Source organism: Procambarus clarkii, chromosome 18, assembly GCF_040958095.1.
Source record: "Procambarus clarkii isolate CNS0578487 chromosome 18, FALCON_Pclarkii_2.0, whole genome shotgun sequence".
NCBI lineage: Eukaryota > Metazoa > Arthropoda > Malacostraca > Decapoda > Cambaridae > Procambarus > Procambarus clarkii.
Window position 1 is genome coordinate 10,340,185 of NC_091167.1, and position 20,331 is coordinate 10,360,515.

The 20,331-nt window shown below is 47.2% G+C and overlaps 1 protein-coding gene and 1 long non-coding RNA gene across 2 annotated transcripts in view; one reads left to right on the plus strand and one right to left on the minus strand.

The window, feature by feature from the left end:
- The window catches only part of LOC138365797 (C-type lectin-like), a 202,881-nt gene extending 196,150 nt beyond the window's left edge, over positions 1-6,731 (plus strand). Inside the window, exon 4 of the mRNA XM_069326251.1 lies at positions 6,307-6,731. Coding sequence (XP_069182352.1) covers positions 6,307-6,533 — 227 coding nt within the window. The 3' untranslated portion in view covers positions 6,534-6,731. The remainder of the gene's footprint in view (positions 1-6,306) is intronic.
- Positions 6,732-9,872: 3,141 nt separating this feature from the next.
- Positions 9,873-17,988, minus strand: LOC138365798 (uncharacterized). The gene is made up of 2 exons (XR_011229005.1): positions 16,290-17,988; positions 9,873-15,600 (listed from the first exon to the last, which is right to left on the minus strand). It is a non-coding gene; the product is annotated as an uncharacterized lncRNA (long non-coding RNA).
- Positions 17,989-20,331: the final 2,343 nt, after the last annotated feature.

Below are 20,331 nucleotides of genomic sequence, written 5' to 3' on the forward strand. Positions count from 1 at the left end.
GGGGAAGAAAAACGAAACAAAAGGAAAAGGTGTCCAGCAGAATTAGAGAGGACAGCAGCAGGAGCACAAGGCTACAAAAGGCCTGAGGACTGTCTTAAGGCAACCCATCCTCCAAATTGACAGTACGTTTTAATACTAAGTGTAATAAGTACATTTCCTAACTGTTATACATATTACATAATTGCACTTACGGGGCTGTTACATTTACTCAACCCCCTCCCCCGAGTTACATTTACCCATCCCCCTCCCCCGATTTAAGTCTCCTCGTTTCTGTTAGGACACTTGAAATTTTAAGACAAAATTTTAAAGTTCAGTTGCTATTAACAAGTTTTAAATATTAGGATTTTCTTTTTCACTTTTATTAAACAATAGAGATTTTATACAAAATTTGAAAATATCCTGAGTTACTTTAAAATTTATTGAAGTAATATCAATATAGCTATAGATTAAGTAATAGTCATAATTAAGATGCAATAAAATGCTTATCTTCACAAACTAAGATGGTTAGGTTAGGTCGTGGTTTTCTATTCAGCTTTTTAGGTAAACTCAAATATTCACAATATATATGACGGTGCGATTTAATACTACCTTACCTTGAGGTTACCTTGAGGTGCTTCCAGGGCTTAGCATCCCCACGGCCCGGTCATTGACCAGGCCTCCTGGTTGCTGGACTGATCAACCAGGCTGTTGGACGCGGCTGCTCGCAGCCTGACGTATGAGTCACAGCCTGGTTGATCAGGTATCCTTTGGAGGTGCTTATCCAGTTCTCTCTTGAACACTGTGAGGGGATTGCCAGTTATGCCCCTTATGTGTAGTGGAAGCGTGTTGAACAGTTTCGGGCCCCTGATGTTGATAGAGTTCTCTCTCAGAGTACCTGTTACACCTCTGCTTTTCAACGGGGATATTCTGCACATCCTGCCATGTCTTCTGGTCTCATGTGATGTTATTTCTGTGTGCAGGTTTGGGACCAGCCCCTCAATTATTTTCCACGTGTAAATTATTATGTATCTCTCCCGCCTGCGCTCAAGGGAGTACAGATTAAGGCTCTTTAGTCGGTCCCAGTAATTTAGATGTTTTACTGAGTGGATTCTGGCAGTAAAGAATCTCTGCACGCTCTCCAGGTCAGCAATTTCTCCAGCTTTGAAAGGGGCTGTCATTGTGCAGCAGTACTCCACTCTAGAGAGCACAAGCGTTTTGAAAAGTATCATCATCGGTATAGCATCTCTAGTGTGAAAAGTTCTTGTTATCCAACCTGTCATTTTTCTTGCAGTTGTGACGGCTACTTTATTGTGTTCTTTAAAGGTAAGGTCTTCCGACATGAGTACACCCAGATCCTTTACATTGCCTTTTCGTTCTATGCTATGATTTGCCTGAGTTTTGTACGTGGCTTCCGTTTTTATATTTTCATTTTTTCCGTAGCGCATGAGCTGGAACTTATCTTCGTTTAACACCATATTATTTTCTGTAGCCCATAGAAAGACTTGATCTACATCTGATTGGAGGTTTGCCGTGTCCTCTATGTTGCCTACTCTCATGAAGATCCTAGTGTCATCTGCAAAGGATGATACAGTGCTATAGGTTGTGTTCTTGTCTATGTCCGATATGAGGATCAGAAAAAGTACTGGAGCAAGCACAGTACCCTGGGGGACTGAGCTCTTCACGGTTGATGGGCTGGATTTTATTTTGTTGACTATTACACATTGGGTACTGTTAGTCAGGAAATTGTAGATCCATCTGCCTATTTTTCTGGTAATTCCTTTTGAACGCATTTTATGTGCAATAACACCATGGTCACATTTATGAAAAGCTTTCGCGAAATCTGTGTAAATTACATCTGCGTTTTGTTTGTCTTCCATAGCATCTAATGCCATATCATAGTGGTCCAGCAACTGCGACAGGCAAGAGCGCCCTGTTCTGAAACCATGTTGTCCAGGGTTATGGAGATGCTGTGATTCCATGTATTTTGTGATCTTACTTCTTAGCACTCTCTCAAAAAATTTTATGATGTGCGATGTTAGTGCTATCGGTCTGTAATTTTTTGCCTCTGTCTTATTTCCTCCTTTATGGAGTGGTGCTATCTCTGCTGTTTTTAGTATGTCAGGGATAACAGCCAGTATCTAGGCTTTGATCGCCTAGATAACGCCAGTATCCAGGCCCTTCACAGAATGTGAAGGGCCTGAGATAGTGTTTTTTTACAGTTCTTGATGAATATGGAGTTCCAAGAATCCGGGCCTGGTGCAGAGTGCATAGGCATTACTGTTTATGGCTTCTTCAAAATCCAGTGGGGATAGGGTGACGTCTGATATATGATTTGATGTTGGTATCATATCCATGAAAAATTCATTTGGGTTATCAATCTTTAGTGCGTTTAATGGCTCGCTGAAAACAGAGTCGTACTGCTTCCTCAGTAACTCGCTCATTTCTTTGTTGTCATCGGTGAAAGTTCCATCTCCCTTTCGCAGGGGCCCGATACTAGATGTGCTTTTTTCATCTTGATTTTGCATAGGAGAAAAAATAATTCTGATTTCTCTCTATTTCACTGATGGCCTTTTGCTCTCTTTGCCTCTCCTGGGTTTTGTATGATTCTTGTAGCTTGCGTTCAATTGTTTCTATTTTTCTACCTAACCTTCTTCGCCGTTCTTGAGATAGGGTGCGACTCTCAAGTTGTTCTGCTATTCGTTTTCTTCGCCTATATAGGGAACGACGTTCCCGTTCCAATCTGCATATCTTTTTCTTTTTTCTTAGGGGTATGCGGTTTGAACATATTTCTAGTGCTACTGAGCTTCTTTTTTCCAGGCACTGGTTCAGGTTTGCATTTTCTAGCTGTTCTTCCCAGTTTATTCCTGTGAAGTCCTGGTTTATTTGCTCCCAGTTTATCTGTTTATTATTAAAGTTGAATTTGCTGAAATCTCCTCCACCGGGAATCTGGACTGGTTTTGAAGGTCTATTCCCCATGGTTGTCAGAACTTCAATTAAGTTCTAAGTGTAAATTACTAATTAATTACTAAGTGTTCAATTACTAAGTGTAAATAAGTACAATTCTTCACAGTCATACATAGTACATGATTGCACTTATGGGGCTGTGTACATTTACCTCCAAATTTTTGGAGGACGGGCTGCTTAAGGAGCATCACACTCCGGCAGCCGCCCACCCAGCCCCCTCACACTCCGGCAGCCGCCCACCCAGCCCCCTCACACTCCGGCAGCCGCCCACCCAGCCCCCTCACACTCCGGCAGCCGCCCACCAAGCCCCCTCACACTCCGGCAGCCGCCCACCCAGCCCCCTCACACTCCGGCAGCCGCCCACCCAGCCCCCCTCACACTCCGGCAGCCGCCCACCCAGCCCCCTCACACTCCGGCAGCCGCCCACCCAGCCCCCTCACACTCCGGCAGCCGCCCACCCAGCCCCCTCACACTCCGGCAGCCGCCCACCCAGCCCCCTCACACTCCGGCAGCCGCCCACCCAGCCCCCTCACACTCCGGCAGCCGCCCACCCAGCCCCCTCACACTCCGGCAGCCGCCCACCCAGCCCCCTCACGGCAACAACCAGCTGGACAGGGAGGGGGGGTCAATATTGAAGTCTCCTCCCAGAATAATGTGATTTTTGTTGAGGTTGTTGTTTATGATAAGATTCCTTAAGTTATCTGAGAATTCAGCTATGTTTGTATTGGGAAATCTATAGATGGTTCCAATAGTCAAGGAGGATTTAATGGATTTAATTGAGAATTGAGCAAAGGTATATTCACAGTAGTCGTCTCTATCACTAATGACACGTTTGCAGATGAAGGTATCTTGGTAGTATATAGCTGTGCCACCTCCTGTTTTGTTTAGGCCCACAGTTGTGAATAGCTTTATAACCAACTAAGTTGTAAAGTTGGGTATGGACTTTACTTATCCAGGTTTCTGTTAAAATAATGAACGATAGTTTAGTACTTAGTGCTGCGAGTAGTGCATTTATACCATCAAAATGTTTACCAAGTGATCTGATATTTTGGTTGAATACTGATAAGCAGGTGTTATTTCGGAGTTTGTTCTTTGACTGGTGTGCTTGTACTCACCTAGTTGTGTTTGCGGGGGTTGAGCTCTGGCTCTTTGGTCCCGCCTCTCAACCGTCAATCATAAGGTGTACAGATTCCTGAGCCTATTGGGCTCTATCATATCTACACTTGAAACTGTGTATGGAGTCAGCCTCCACCACATCACTTCCTAATGCATTCCATTTGTCAACCACTCTGACACTAAAAAAGTTCTTTCTAATATCTCTGTGGCTCATTTGGGAGCTCAGTTTCCACCTGTGTCCCCTAGTGCGTGTGCCCCTTGTGTTAAATAGCCTGTCTTTATCTACCCTATCAATTCTCTTCAGAATCTTGAATGTAGTGATCATGTCCCCCCTAACTCTTCTGTCTTCCAGCGAAGTGAGGTTCAATTCCCGCAGTCTCTCCTCGTAGCTCATACCTCTCAGCTCAGGTACTAGTCTGGTGGCAAATCTTTGAACCTTTTCCAGTTTAGTCTTATCCTTAACTAGATATGGACACCATGCTGGGGCTGCATACTCCAGAACTTGGCCTGACATATGTGGTATACAAAGTTCTGAATGATTCTTTACACAAATTTCTGAATGCCGTTCGTATGTTGGCCAGCCTGGCATATGCTGATGTTATCCTCTTGATATGTGCTGCACGAGACAGGTCTGGGGGTGATATCAACTCCCAAGTCTTTTTCTTTCTCTGACTCCTGAAGGATTTCCTCTCCCAAATGATACCTTGTATTTGGCCTCCTGCTCCCTACACCTATCTTCATTACATTACATTTGGTTGGGTTGAACTCTAATAACCACTAGTTCGACCATTCCTTCAGTTTGTCTAGGTCTTTTTGAAGCCTCAAACAGTCCTCTTCTGTCTTAATCCTTCTCATAATTTTGGCATCATCCGCAAACATTGAGAGAAATGAATCTATACCCTCCGGGAGATCATTTACATATATCAGAAACAAGATAGGACCGAGTACAAAGCCCTGTGGGACTCCACTGGTGACTTCACGCCAATCAGAGGTCTCACCTCTCACCGTAACTCTCTGCTTCCTATTGCTTAAGTACTCCCTTATCCACTGGAGCACCTTACCAGCTACACCTGCCTGTCTCTCCAGCTTATGTACCAGCCTCTTATGCGGTACTGTGTCAAAGGCTTTCCGACAATCCAAGAAAATGCAGTCCGCCTAGCCCCTCTCTTGCTTGCTTAATCTATGTCACCTGGTCATAGAATTCTATTAAGCCAGTCAGGCAAGATTTACCCTCCCTGAACCCATGTGGTCGATTTGTCACGAAGTCCCTTCTCTCCAGATGTGCTACCAGGTTTTTTCTCACGATCTTCTCCATCACCTTGCATGGTATACAAGTCAAGGATACTGGCCTGTAGTTCAGTGCCTCTTGCCTGTCGCCCTTTTTGTATATTGGGACCACATTCGCCGTCTTCCATATTTCTGGTAGGTCTCCTGTCTCCAGTGACCTACTATACACTATGGAGAGTGGCAAGCAAAGTGCCTCTGCACACTCTTTCAGTACCCATGGTGAGATCCCGTCTGGACCAACAGCCAACAGCTGTGTAATACCTGCAGTGGTGACGATCAATGTGTTGGTTATTGTATATTTGTGATAGTAGATTTTGATCAGGATCAATATCAGCTTGCATGTGGATGCAATGGAGTCGAGGTATAATAAGGTAAGCCATTACAGAGCAGTAAAGCTCTAAATCTGCTAAAAATATAAAACAATTATGGTAAAAAAGAAAAGAAAAAATGCAAATACATATATAATAGAAACAATGAAGTAAAATGAAGATCACTGAATTGAGACAGTAATAGCAAATAACAATTGATAACTTGACCACACAGCCTGTCTATTGGGTACGTAAGTCTCACAACATTTTTGTACAGTCAGTGTGGTCAAGCGGTTAAGGACCCAGGCACGCCAAGGTGCACAGTGCTCCTGACTGTCTGGGCTCGAATCCTTCTGCGGTGTGGAGTTTTCAGTTGCATATTGGCTTGGGAACCATTCAAGCTTGTTCGCATATATATATATATATATATATATATATATATATATATATATATATATATATATATATATATATATATATATATATATATATATATATATATATCCTGCCTGTAATGTTTTTCTCCAAGTACAGTATGAGAATTCTAGGTGCATGCATTTGACAATGTAAATTCTGTATGTTTAATTTATGATAATAGTTGATGACAATTATGTTTGCGTTGGTGTTGTCCCCGGGACTGTGGCCCCTGCAGGCAGCCTCGAGGTGTTCGTGGGGGGTCAGGACGAGTTCAAGAACCGTAACTTCAAGTGGCTGGACGGCACCCCCTTCAAGGAGAACGACTGGGCCCCGGGCGAACCCAACAACGTCGAGGACAAAGAGTTCTGCGCCGGCTTCTACTCTGTAAAGCAACCAATGCTCATCGACATGGTGTGCTCCAACACTCTGCGCTTTGTGTGCCAGTATCACTTCCCCGAGTGAGAGAGCCAGACATGAAGGCTGGCTAGCAGCCAGACATGAAGGCAGGCTAGCAGCCAGACGTGAAGGCAGGCTAGCAGCCAGACATGAAGGCAGACTAGCAGCCAGACATGAAGGCAGGCTAGCAGCCAGACATGAAGGCAGGCTAGCAGCCAGACATGAAGGCAGGCTAGCAGTCAGACGTGAAGGCAGACTAGCAGCCAGACATGAAGGCAGACTAGCAGCCAGACATGAAGGCAGACTAGCAGCCAGACATGAAGGCAGACTAGCAGCCAGACATGAAGGCAGACTAGCAGCCAGACATGAAGGCAGGCTAGCAGCCAGACATGAAGGCAGGCTAGCAGCCAGACATGAAGGCAGACTAGCAGCCAGACATGAAGGCAGACTAGCAGCCAGACATGAAGGCAGGCTAGCAGCCAGACATGAAGGCAGGCTAGCAGCCAGACATGAAGGCAGACTAGCAGCCAGACATGAAGGCAGACTAGCAGCCAGACATGAAGGCAGGCTAGCAGCCAGACATGAAGGCAGGCTAGCAGCCAGACATGAAGGCAGGCTAGCAGCCAGACATGAAGGCAGGCTAGCAGCCAGACATGAAGGCAGACTAGCAGCCAGACATGAAGGCAGACTAGCAGCCAGACATGAAGGCAGACTAGCAGCCAGACATGAAGGCAGGCTAGCAGCCAGACATGAAGGCAGGCTAGCAGCCAGACATGAAGGCAGGCTAGCAGCCAGACATGAAGGCAGGCTAGCAGCCAGACATGAAGGCAGACTAGCAGCCAGACATGAAGGCAGACTAGCAGCCAGACATGAAGGCAGGCTAGCTGCCAGACATGAAGGCAGGCTAGCAGCCAGACATGAAGGCAGACTAGCAGCCAGACGTGAAGGCAGACTATTAGCCAGACATGAAAGCAGGCTAGCAGCCAGACATGAAGGCAGGCTAGCAGCCAGACATGAAGGCAGACTAGCAGCCAGACATGAAGGCAGACTAGCAGCCAGACATGAAGGCAGACTAGCAGCCAGACATGAAGGCAGACTAGCAGCCAGACATGAAGGCAGACTAGCAGCCAGACATGAAGGCAGGCTAGCAGCCAGACATGAAGGCAGACTAGCAGCCAGACATGAAGGCAGACTAGCAGCCAGACATGAAGGCAGGCTAGCAGCCAGACATGAAGGCAGGCTAGCAGCCAGACATGAAGGCAGGCTAGCAGCCAGACATGAAGGCAGGCTAGCAGCCAGACGTGAAGGCAGACTAGCAGCCAGACATGAAGGCAGACTAGCAGCCAGACATGAAGGCAGGCTAGCAGCCAGACATGAAGGCAGACTATTAGCCAGACATGAAAGCAGGCTAGCAGCCAGACATGAAGGCAGGCTAGCAGCCAGACATGAAGGCAGGCTAGCAGCCAGACGTGAAGGCAGGCTAGCAGCCAGACATGAAGGCAGACTAGCAGCCAGACATGAAGGCAGGCTAGCAGCCAGACATGAAGGCAGGCTAGCAGCCAGACATGAAGGCAGACTAGCAGCCAGACATGAAGGCAGGTTAGCAGCCAGACATGAAGGCAGACTAGCAGCCAGACATGAAGGCAGGCTAGCAGCCAGGCATGAAGGCAGGCTAGCAGCCAGACATGAAGGCAGACTAGCAGCCAGATATGAAGGCAGGCTAGCAGCCAGACATGAAGGCAGACTAGCAGCCAGACATGAAGGCAGGCTAGCTAGCCTGCCGACATGAAGGCAGGCTAGCAGCCAGACATGAAGGCAGGCTAGCAGCCAGACATGAAGGCAGGCTAGCAGCCAGACATAAAGGCAGGCTAGCAGCCAGACATGAAGGCAGACTAGCAGCCAGACATGAAGGCAGGCTAGCAGCCAGACATGAAGGCAGGCTAGCAGCCAGACATGAAGGCAGGCTAGCAGTCAGACGTGAAGGCAGGCTAGCAGCCAGACATGAAGGCAGGCTAGCAGCCAGACATGAAGGCAGGCTAGCTAGCTTAGTCACATTCTCGTAATTAGGCAAAAATGATAAATATTTGGTATTAAATTCTTTATATAGCCAAAGTTCAAGATCTCACAATATCATAAGTTTGTCTCCTAAACTTTAAGTTCGTCTGTATGTTTACAAGCGGTGGGGCTTGCTTGCTTCCTCTATCAATATCCATGATGTTTCTTTATGGTTTTTCCACAATGTGTGTGTACATTTTTTTAATGAAATATATATTTCGTTTGTAATTCGGTAATATTATTGTTTAACTTGATGACATGGAAGTGGACTGTACTATTGTAGAAAGTTGAATGTTGGAATTAATTTGTATTTAATATATATTTTAATCCATCATATCGTGGAGTGTAAAATCTCATTAATCAACATAAAAAACCAGCGTTGATTGTAATGAAACGCCATTTTCTGGGTGAGCCTCGGAGGCTTCCTGGAGCTTATCGGGCTAATGTATGTTATATTAGACCGGGACATTAGTTAAGGAGTTCAGACCTACCAGGGACCAGCGCCAGAACCTGGCCCCTTCAGAGAGGTTTCAGGGAACAATGGCCCTGGAAAACCCCTTTCTGTTTGGGGTTTTCCTTATCTGCCATCGACCGGGGTTAGGCACCCAGAAAGGTAGGCATGACAAAACAACCCCCACATGGTAAAAAAAATTAAAACAAAAAACCGAACAGAGAGGTAGAAACTCCCTACAATCAAAAAGAAACAAGCAAACAAACAAACATCACACTTTCATCCGCGCAGCCCTCCCCGCCCCGAGAGGGGGAGGGGGGGAGCCCCGGACCAACCGCGCCGGCTGCCAAGCTTCAGTTCGGAAGCTAAGCTTCAACCAACGGGAAAAAACCGCCGACTAGTGGGAGGGAGGGTTGCCAGGGAGCCTCAGGGCCTCACCCAGAAAATGGCGTTTCATTACATTCAACGTTGGTTTTCTGTGGGGAGCCCCTCCGGCTCCCTGGAGCTTCATACCCAAAGAGAAGGAGAAGAAAGGGCTAACCCGGGAGGCGGCCGCCACAAACTCCGCAACGGGAAGCCGAGACAACAGGTTGCAACCTGCAACCCAAGGCAACAAGAATGCACAGGAGCAGACGCGCATAAAGAATGGGCAGCCAAGAACCTGTGTGACCCTCAAATCCCTGCGCCCGAAAAGAGCCCTAGACGTCACCAACATAGCAGCAAAAGCTGCAAACGTCTGAACAGCACGGGCGCAAAAACAGACCGCAGGCTGGAAGACTGAAAAACTCTGTGGACGAGAGCCCTGAAAACAGGGAACGAGGGGAACCGGATCAACCACAGCGCATCCCCAGACACGGTACGCAGGTAACGGCAAAAAGCACAACCAGACAACACAGGACGCACCCCCGGCCAATCAAATCAAGCATCAATAACCCAAGAACCCCTCCGGAAAGCTGCCGTCTCGACCGTCGCCAGGTCGCAGAAAGGCTGCACACATATAAAGCTACCACCAGTAACAAAGAGCAGAAACCTGAACCGAAGGGGCTACCACAAACTGAGGAGAAGATAAGAAGGTACCCTGATCAAGGACCAGGACAGCTCAGGCGACGCATGAGCAGGCCGGAGGTGAAACAAAACACGAGAAAGCGTAAGAAACGGGGCAGATGTGACGTCCACCCCGAACGCAAGCCAGAGCGGCTCCGCCAGCGCCGCACAAAACGAGGCGACAGTAAAAACATCAAATAACTGTAGTCCTGAAAACCCAAGAAAGGACAAGACAACCCGATGCAAAAGAGATGACAACCTACGAAGAGCAAGAAAAAGTGCATAGAAACACTAGGAACGTCATACTGTCGCCAAGACGAAGCTCGCAGGTGGGACACCGTCAACAAAGCCAACCGAACACCACAGAGATGGTGACACCCGCGTCAAAATACCAGATGCAAATAGCCGAGGAGAAGGCCGAACCAGTCACGTACAGGACCGATCCGACCTGCCGAAAGAGGCGGAGCTGTGGGAAAACACCCCGGGTTCGGACACCTATCAAGCAGCGTCTGAAAATAAAGCTGGGCTGGCCACCAAGGAACCATAAGGACTGCTCTCGTGGGATAGGCTGCAACCGAGCCAGAACCCAAAGCAACAGCTGGACCGGGAGAAGAGGAACAGGTACCCCCACCTCGACCAGTCCTGCCGAAAAGCATCCACCGTGAACGCCACGCAGGTGGGTAAGGGCGCCACATAAAATGGGCGACGCCTAGACCATGCCGACTCGAAGACGTCCATGGCCACGAGTCCATAAGTCTGACAGAGCCAACAAAACGAGTCGGCGACGACTGGCCAATCCGCGAACAGAAGAATGAACCGAGACAGCTGTCCGCCAGGACGCAGGACACACCCTGGACATGAACCTCACAGTTAGCCAAACCCCAAGAATCCAGCAAATGAGCCACTCTAAGGAACCAACCCCAAAGGTTAACACCTAAGAGAAACCCTGTGGTTCTGGCAAGAACCGCCAGAGAACAGTATGAACGGAGCCGAATGGTAGGGCACCGAGTGACACAAACCCTTCGAAGCGCAAACCAGACAGCCACGAACTCCCGAACCGTGCTGTGAGCCCGACGGACGGACAGACTCCACCATCCTCGGCCGACCTGGTGAGCACTAGTCACAAAGCCCCAGCTGAGAGATGACCCGTCCGTGAACACATCGAGCGAAGGCTCGGGGAGGTGCCAAGACACGGAACCCTGAAAACCCCAAAGAGGAAGTTGGTGACACAGCACCAACACAAGATCCCCGGAGGAACGAACCCGACGATTGAAAGAGGCAGAAGGGGAGTCTCCAAAGGAACCAAACAGACACAGAAGCCAAATCCGACCCCACGGGCAGACCAGCACGTCGAAGTTCAGACACCTGCACAACCGCTCAAGCAACTGCTGAGCAGCCCGGGACCCCCTCATGAACAGTCGAAGGCGGGACCACAGCCGCAGTAACACTTCTGGAGGGAAAGACAAGGAGTGGCCCAATAGCCCTAAACAAGGCCCAGGTCCGAACCCGGGACGGAAACAGATGGAATGGCCTCCAGATCACCAGGAAACCAAACCCGGCGATCTGGAAAGAACCACACCCCTGGCAAGCAGACAAGCGGACCGACTGGGAGCCCACACCATCCACTTGTCGAGGTAGGCCAGACACCGAATCTCAAGCAGATTCAGACAGGGCACTAAGATCCGGTAAAGATGCAAAAATACACCAAGTGCCCATTACAAAATAGGGAAGGCAACAAAAGCAGCAAGCCTGAAGCCCCACCACCAACTGTGCCAGTCCCGGAAAACTGGAGAGGAACGTGCCAAGAATTGATCTGGAGGTCCAGGGCCACCATCCAGGCACCTGGCCCCAATAGAAGCCGGACAGGAGACAACAGTCCTCTGAAGAGGGCATAGAATCCAGGGCGCAGACTGAAGAAATCCAGAAGAACCGCAGATGCGAAAGGCCCATGACTGCAATGTGCAGACGGGAGCCCCAGAGGGATGGGGCGGATCGAACACGTCCAATGCACCCACTAAGATGACATGACGAAGCGCAGGGGAAGAAGCCCACCCCGCCAGCTCTGAACCCCCCCAAAGGGGGAGAAGCCTTCCACCGATGCCACCAGAGGCAGGAAGACAACCAAAAGCGCCCACCAACAGCGGGACCATGCGAGAGTCAACAGAGCAAGCTGCTCCCCAGCGCCCCGTCAACAGAGAAGGGAACAGAGCCCCTTCCGAAAGAAAAAGTACACACACATACACATTATGTATATACACATACATATACATATACACATACACACAAGGTATGGTACACACACGTGTGTATACACATGTGCACACACACACAGCATACACATGTACATGCGTACACAAACACACATACACTGTAAAAGAAAAGTACAAGCCGCCGACCAGTGGGCAGAGAGCATCAGGCCGGCCAGGCAAAGAAGGCACAAAACTGCATCAAAAGGCCCATCTTGACAACAAAACCTTAAAGTCCCAGCACAACCACAACATGTGCCAAGACCCAAAAAGATCAGTCTGCAAGTCAGGAAGACCCCGGAACTCCAGAAGGCAGAACCGGATCACACGAAGAAACAAAGCCCCCTGAACCCACAAAGGGGGCCCAAGAGGAAGAAACCTTCGGAACGAAACCAAAGAACCCAAAGGAACCCGGAATCGAACCAGGGGGAGCCAAACCACCACATTTGCCGGCGAAGAAACACCACAGAAAGGCAAAGCACAGCCCCAGAGAGAACCCCCAGGGAAACGGTCATAACAGACCGAAAACCGAGGGACAAGGTGTGGGAGCAAGCATAACAGCCAGGGACACCGAGCCCAAACCCAAGGGCCCAGACCCAAAACAGACAAAAAGGGAAACCTGGTGTAAAATCAACACCCAAACGTTCCCAGGGGAACAGGAAACGGGCAGAAAACACCAGAAAAGCAAAGAAACGACAACAGGAGAATAAAACCCCTGAAAAAAGGTGAAAACTCACCCAAGAAGCTCGCTCGCACACCCAGGCGCATGTAAACAAATCGCAACACTGCCCTGGTGGCCACACCGGGAAACCGGCAGACGAAAATGGTCGCCAGAACAGAGGGCTGTGACCGACGCTAAAGATACGAAAACATGCCAGCAAAAGTGGGAAGCAAGCAGACTGGATGGGCGATAAACTGCTAGCAGGCATCCCCCACAGCCCCGGGAACCAGCAACAGAGGCCCCGGGGCAGAGTCGTCCTCCAAGCCCTCCGCCCTTAAAGAAAAGGAAGAGTCCATGGGAAAGGCAGCAAGAAAGGGCCGCTAGTAAGACCCAGAAGCCTTGGCAGGAGGAACAGGCTCGAAAACCTCCGTCCCCCAACCCGAATGGGGCAGCCCCCGAAAACCACCCAAGTCTCGGCCCCAACTAAACCCCGCAACCCGCAGACGGTCCAGAGCCGGGAACAGGGAGGGAAAGGGGCGAACAGCACCTAACCAAAACGGGGTGGCCTCGGGGCATCCGAGTGGGAAACCAACCTAGCATGTTGCAGCAACCTAACCTAGCTTGCAACACGGATGCCGCCTGTACTCTGAACAGTAATAACATCAGGAGAGTACTGGAGAACAGCAGAGAATCTCTCTCGCAAGACTCCGGGTCAAGGTGTCAGTGACCTAACAGGCAACATGACGGAGGTAAAAGTGGCGACTGTCACCTGGAAACAAGGGCACAACAACCAACGATCCCGTACAAGACGGGTTGGAACCCGGAAGACACATTCAATGGTCCCCCGAGCCCAGACAGGGGTTTCCAGGGCCCGTAGGCTGACTGCAACGGGAAGCCCGGGCAAGGTGTTGCTAACCAGTTAAGAAACCCAAAAATAACAAGAGGGTAGAGGATAGCACTGAAAACCCCTGCGACGTGTACAATCACGGGGGCCTAGCAGAGAGCCGCCAAACACTACCAGTGGAACTATAGCCACACTGGGCACACCCTCACCAGGAATGAAAATAAAAACAAAACAAAAACCCAGTAAAAGTACACCGTCTCCAGATGCAACAGGAACCAGTCGCCGCTTAGGTGGCAGGCTGCGCAACACCTTGACGCCCTAACCAGCACAATACCAATCCCTACCCAGGGCCAAACAAGGGCCCCCAGCCCCAGCTGGCCCCAAGGGCGAGGTAAATGCCGAGCAGCAAGAACCTCTACGGGAATGGTTCCCAAACGCCCCAGGGAAGATAACCCTGTTATGCAGGGGCAGTACTCACAGGGCGCTTAGGGAAGTAAGCCACTAAGCGCATGCAGCCCCTGGCACTGATGAGGTACTCCTGGCCACCGCACAGCACAATACACGGCAGTGAACGCCACACAAGGCAAACACCGCCTAGGAAACTGAGGCCAGAGAAGCGTCTATCGCAGTTGACATTAGCTTATGAACTGAAGCTTGGCGCGGTAGGACCAGTGCTTCCCCCTCCCCCCTCTCGGGGTGGGGAGGGCTGCGCGGACGATCGGCGCGGCAGTAAAGTGTGATGTTTGCTTGTTTCCTTGGGATTGTAGGGAGTTTCTACCTCTCTGTTCGGTTTTTTGTTTTAGTTTTTTACCATGTGGGGTTTGTTTTGTTATGCCTACCTTTCTGGGTGCCTGACCACGGTCGATGGCAGATAAGGAAAACCCCAAACAGAAAGGGGTTTTCCAGGGCCATTGCTCCCTGAAACCTCTCTGAAGGGGCCAGGTTCTGGCGCTGGTCCCTGGTAGGTCTGAACTCCTTAGCTAATGTCCCGGTCTAATATAACATACATTAGCCCGATAAGCTCCAGGGAGCCGTAGGGACTCCCCCACAGAAATATAATTAAGTTTCGTAAATTTATTTGTTTAAATTATACAATTATTTTACAATTAATTATACAATTAATTTACAATTAATTTTACAATTAAAACAGTTATTTTGTTTAATTATTCACCTGAGCAACAAGAGATTACATTCGTGTTATTATTATTCTTATCAGCTGCGATTTAGGACTATCGCAGTTGGTTATCTTCTGTGGTCTTATCGCACTTAAATATAGCTATTCCTGTTGTAATGTTTGGGCAGAAAGAGAAACCAACATGTGCTCCACATGGCTTTATTCCACCAACAACAACAATGATGTCATATGTTACATGACTTACTATTTACAATGCTTATAAACAAAAGAACATCTGCTCAAAACATGATACACCTAATCTATGTAGTACTTAATCCTTCAAAATACCTTAATCCTAACATTCCTCCCCTTTTATATAAATTCTACCCCTACAGGTTAAGTCTCTCAGGCGATCGTATGAATCTTCCTGATTTTCTCAACTGGGAGTCCCGACCTGTTACTTCTGGGGAACCTTCATCTGAAGTCATCCCAGTTACCCTCTGTTGCCCCTTGCTCTGCCTCCCTGTCTCCTGCAGGTGCTGCTACCCCTTCATTATTAGGATGGGTATCACTGGTCTGATATCAGGTATCAGACCAATTCCCGTAGCGTAGTGGTAAGACGCTCGCCTGGCGTTTCGCGAGCGCTTTGTCCTGGGTTTGTATCCTTGCCGGGGAGGATTTACTGGACGCAAATCCTTAACTGTAGCCACTGTTTAACCTGTGACGGTAACGCGTTGGTGTTCGGCTGTTTAAGGCTAGGGGTATGGCCTCGTCACATAGTTATAAAAAAAAATAGAAAAAACTGGAACTTCGTCTGTGGTAAGGTAAGGAGAAGACACACAAAACACAAGTAAACTTTAACAATGAAATTTTAATTACGTTAAATAAATCAAAACATGAATAAAATGCACAAACAAATTTGTATAATAAAATCAATCAATCAAAATAATAAGAATACTTAAATGACACAATGAAAAGTTACGTTAAGACAAAATAACAAGAAGTGCAATATACAAGTAAATGGGAGGTGCTGGAATATTGGCTTTAAGCCACCACTTCTCTCAGTACACGCTAGCGTCTAGCCGGGAGGAGTGGTGACAACGAGAGCACTGAACATTCTGAGGTAGGAGGTTGGGGCGACCCCAGACATCAAGTAGTATGGGGGGCGAGTGCAGGTGCAGCCAGACCGGCGACCAATCAGCGGAGCCGGTAGCGATCAACATGTAGTTTGGTGGTTTGAGTCCGAACAGGTGGCTGGCTGCATATGTTTTGCTCACCCTGGCAAGCCTTGCTGGTGTTGTTGTTGTTGTTGGACATGTCTTCCATAGTCGTTTTATATAATTTCAACGACGTGTTTGTGGAGGGAAGAGCAGGCTCAATCTCTTGAAGGAGATTATTGTCACAAACCCAACAGAAAAATGGGTACCTGGTTGTTGCCCGAAATGGTATTCGTATTAGTGGCTTAAGATATTGTATGTACTAGCTCTATCTATTAATCCAATATTATGTTTGTAACTCTGCATCTATGTATGTACTTTTCCTGAATAAAATATTATTATTATTATTATTATTATTATTATTATTATTATTATTATTATTATTATTATTATTATTATTATTATTATTATTTGGAGTATTCCAGGGAACGTAGAATTAAGGACCTGCCCGAAACGCTATGCATGCTAGTGGCTGTACATGAATGTAAGAACTCTTGTATATATAAATAAATAAAACAATAAAAACAAGTTGCCCCCCCCCCCCCCCCCCACCTGAAGGGTCTTCAAAATTCCCCATGAACCTTGACATGAGTTGATCTGCATGTCTTTTCCAATTAATGTTCCCAAAACTCTGCACTTACCCGGTGAAATTCCTGCGTACCAAGACTTACCCTAATTTTTCCTTCTACCCAAGGCTTACCAATTCCAAAATTCCTTGCATATACTGCATCCCCCTCGTTAAAGAACAATTTCTCTCCCTGAGCCAACTGACTGGCCAAGCTAGTTACCGATTTCTCTTTATCTGGATCTGTCTTTAATGCTTCCATGTGCACTTTAAAGTGCCTATTAAACAGTAATTTAGAAGGAGATTTACAAGTAGTAGAATGAACAGGTCTTCTTTGATTATACAAAAATCTACAAAACCTTCCGTAATTAATAGTACCTTCCGTAAACCGCTGTAACCCTTCCTTCAAGGATCTCACTGCTCTCTCCACCAGACCATTTGAAGAAGGATTATAGGGGACAGGTGTTACATGCTTATTAAAACCATTTTTTCTAAAAAAAAAAGTTCTCCATTTCCCCAGAAACAAAATAAGGAGCATTGTCTGACACAACCATGTCTGGCAATTACAAAATTACAAAATGATTTCCTTAGCAGTTCACAAGTTACAGATAATGTGGTGGAATTGCACACATGAAATCGAGAAATTTTGTGTATGAATCCACCACCACCAGGTAATATTTCTTATCCATAGATCCAGTATAATCTATATGAAGTCTAGACCAGGGTTTCCCAGAGCATGACCAGGAAAGTACTGGGGCCTGTGGTTTCTAATAATTCTTAAAGCAAATGTGACAATTTATAGTCACCTCAGCAATATTCTGGTCTATTTTTGGCCACCAAACCCAACTATACTTCTAGCTTCTGCTTTCATACCATTTATGCCATTATGGCCTACATGCAGTTGTTCAACAGTCTTACATCTTAGTTCCCCATGCACCACCACTTTATTCCTATACAAGAGTACATCCTGGTGAATACTAAGGTCAGCCTTTACCGCAGCATACTCTGACAATAATAAAGTATTATTCCAACCATATTTGACATATTTTATCAACAGATTTCATTTGGGATCTCTACTAGTTGCCTTCCTAATAGTCTAGAATGAAATATCCTCAAAAGACATAGATTCCACCAGGTTAACATATTCCACTGGAATACTAGAATTCAATTCTTCTGTCACAGGCAATCTACTTAATGTATCAGCTACTATATTATCCTTGCCTGGCTTAAACTCTAAATTATACTCAAACTGCTAGAGTAGCAATGCCCATCTTTGAATTCTAGCATTAGCATTAACTGGAATTTGTTTACCTCTACCAAACAATACTAGATTCACTGCCCTGCCATTGGAGGGGGCAGTCGTGATTGAGCTCCCCAGTTGTTGCATGGTGCTGCCAGAAGGAGGGTCGCTGTTGGTGCGCCGGATAACCGGTGAGGCGACTGGCGCTATGGCGTCGCTTGGTGCCCCCATTCGGCACATCGATACTGTGGCGCTCGACTACTCTGCGCCTGCTGATTGGCCTGTGGTGGAGATTGCTATCCTGGACGTTTTACTGGTGGATGTCGCCGATCTTCAGGACCTGGAGAGATTGTCGCCTCAACGTGTGGGAATGAAGTTTGCCTCGTCATCTGGTTTCCATTGTTTCGTGAGCCGCAGTGTTGGCTGTACATTTCCACTGATAGCAGCAGTGGGATCCAGAATTATTTTTCGGGAAATGAAAATTCAAGTACCCAACATCGCTTTGTGTTCCAGCCGCCACCGCCATCAGCCGCCTCCATAAGCCGCCATCCTGCCACCCACGCATCAATTATTGTACCAGTCCGGGCTCCTGTTATCAGCCACTACTCTAGGTCGACGATTTCAAAAGTAAAGCGCAATATTTGCAAGAGAGAACGAAATTTCATCATCTAAGGGGAGAATAATTCGCTGCCAGCGTCTTTTAATTTCCCCGCCACGTGGGAACCTGCACCACCACCGCCACCCAAGCCCACATCAACAAGTCTTGTGTGTTGCCCTGTACAAGTTCCATCCAGCAGTATTCGTTGCCTTGTAAGGTTGAATGTAGACACAGTAGGCACTTCTGTATATTTATTGACTGAGACAACAAGGTGTATATCTGACCAGCCGAGGTCCAACTACGAGTCTGTCGGGAGAACTAGTTTATCGGCAGCATTGTTAATAGCCTCAAACACTTCACCAATTTCATGTTTAACACCAAAATTTTGTTGCTCAATGATCAGTTTAGTATGCTCTGGGGCAAAATGCATTAAAGTCCCAAATGCTATCATCTTGGCCATAGCCTCAGGGGACAGATTATTGTCTTTATCTAACCAAGACGAACTATTCATAGCAGAAACTAAGGCATACAGATACTGATCGAGACAGCTAGTAAACGCATTAAACGATTCACCAGGCTGCATGGTGGCATTGGCAATTTTCTTGACTAACCTATACGGGTCTAGGTCTCCTTTGTTAACAAAGCGCCGGCGAAAGAAATCCTTAAATTGAGACCAAGACTGTAGGCTAACAATGGCTTTCTCATCATCAACAACACGTGCATCACCTTTGGTTGTGTCCACAGCTGACCGTGCAATTGCTAAGTATTCGGCATCAGTAGGCTTAGAAAAACGTGCAACTGTTTTCGCTTCAACCTTACTAAACCATGATTCTAATAAGCGGGATTCACCAGCAAAAAGAGGAATAGTCATTTCCTGAGCTGACCTCTGGCCATTGGGACGAGCAACTGCTCCCGTTGAGTCTGAAGGGGTTTCAACAGTGGTAGGCATTGTCACAGCCGTGGAAGTAATGTTTGAACGCAGATTATAATTAAGTGCACCTGGCATCAGAAATGGTATACACAAAAATAAACACTCAAAATAAATATCAACTTGGCTAAAGTAAGAAAATGGCACAAATAAAATTATTAAATTGGGCTAGGCAACAAATAATTAAGAACAAGCAAAATTGTGAATTAAATTACCAATCTTTCATTAAAATGGCTGGAATTAGAAGCATATCAATTAATTAAACCAGGCTAAGCACAGCAATTTAGAATAAAAACTGGAAAGTGCAATTGCAAAATTTCATGCAACAGGTACTCTGAGAGAGAACTCTATCAACATCAGAGGCCCGAGACTGTTCAACTCGCTTCCGCTACACATAAGGGGCATAACTGGCAATCCCCTCACAGTGTTCAAGAGAGAACTGGATAAGCACCTCCAAAGGATACCTGATCAACCAGGCTGTGACTCATACGTCAGGCTGCGAGCAGCCGCGTCCAACAGCCTGGTTGATCAGTCCAGCAACCAGGAGGCCTGGTCGACGACCGGGCCGCGGGGACGCTAAGCCCCGGAAGCACCTCAAACAACTCAAGGGTGCGACTCTCAAGTTGTTCCGCGATTCGTTTTCTTCGCCTATATAGGGAACGACGTTCCCGTTCCAATCTGCATCTCTTTCTCTTTTTTCTTAGGGGTATGCGGTTTGAACATATTTCTAGCGCTACTGCGCTTATTTTTTCCAGGCACTGGTTCAGGTTTGCATTTTCTAGCTGAAAAGTGAATTGAAAAACTGTAAAACTTTTGCTTTATTTAAAAGCAAAACCAAAAAGTGCCTAATTTCATCTTCTTAGTTTCCTACACTGAGCTTTAAATTTGCTCTGTACCTAGT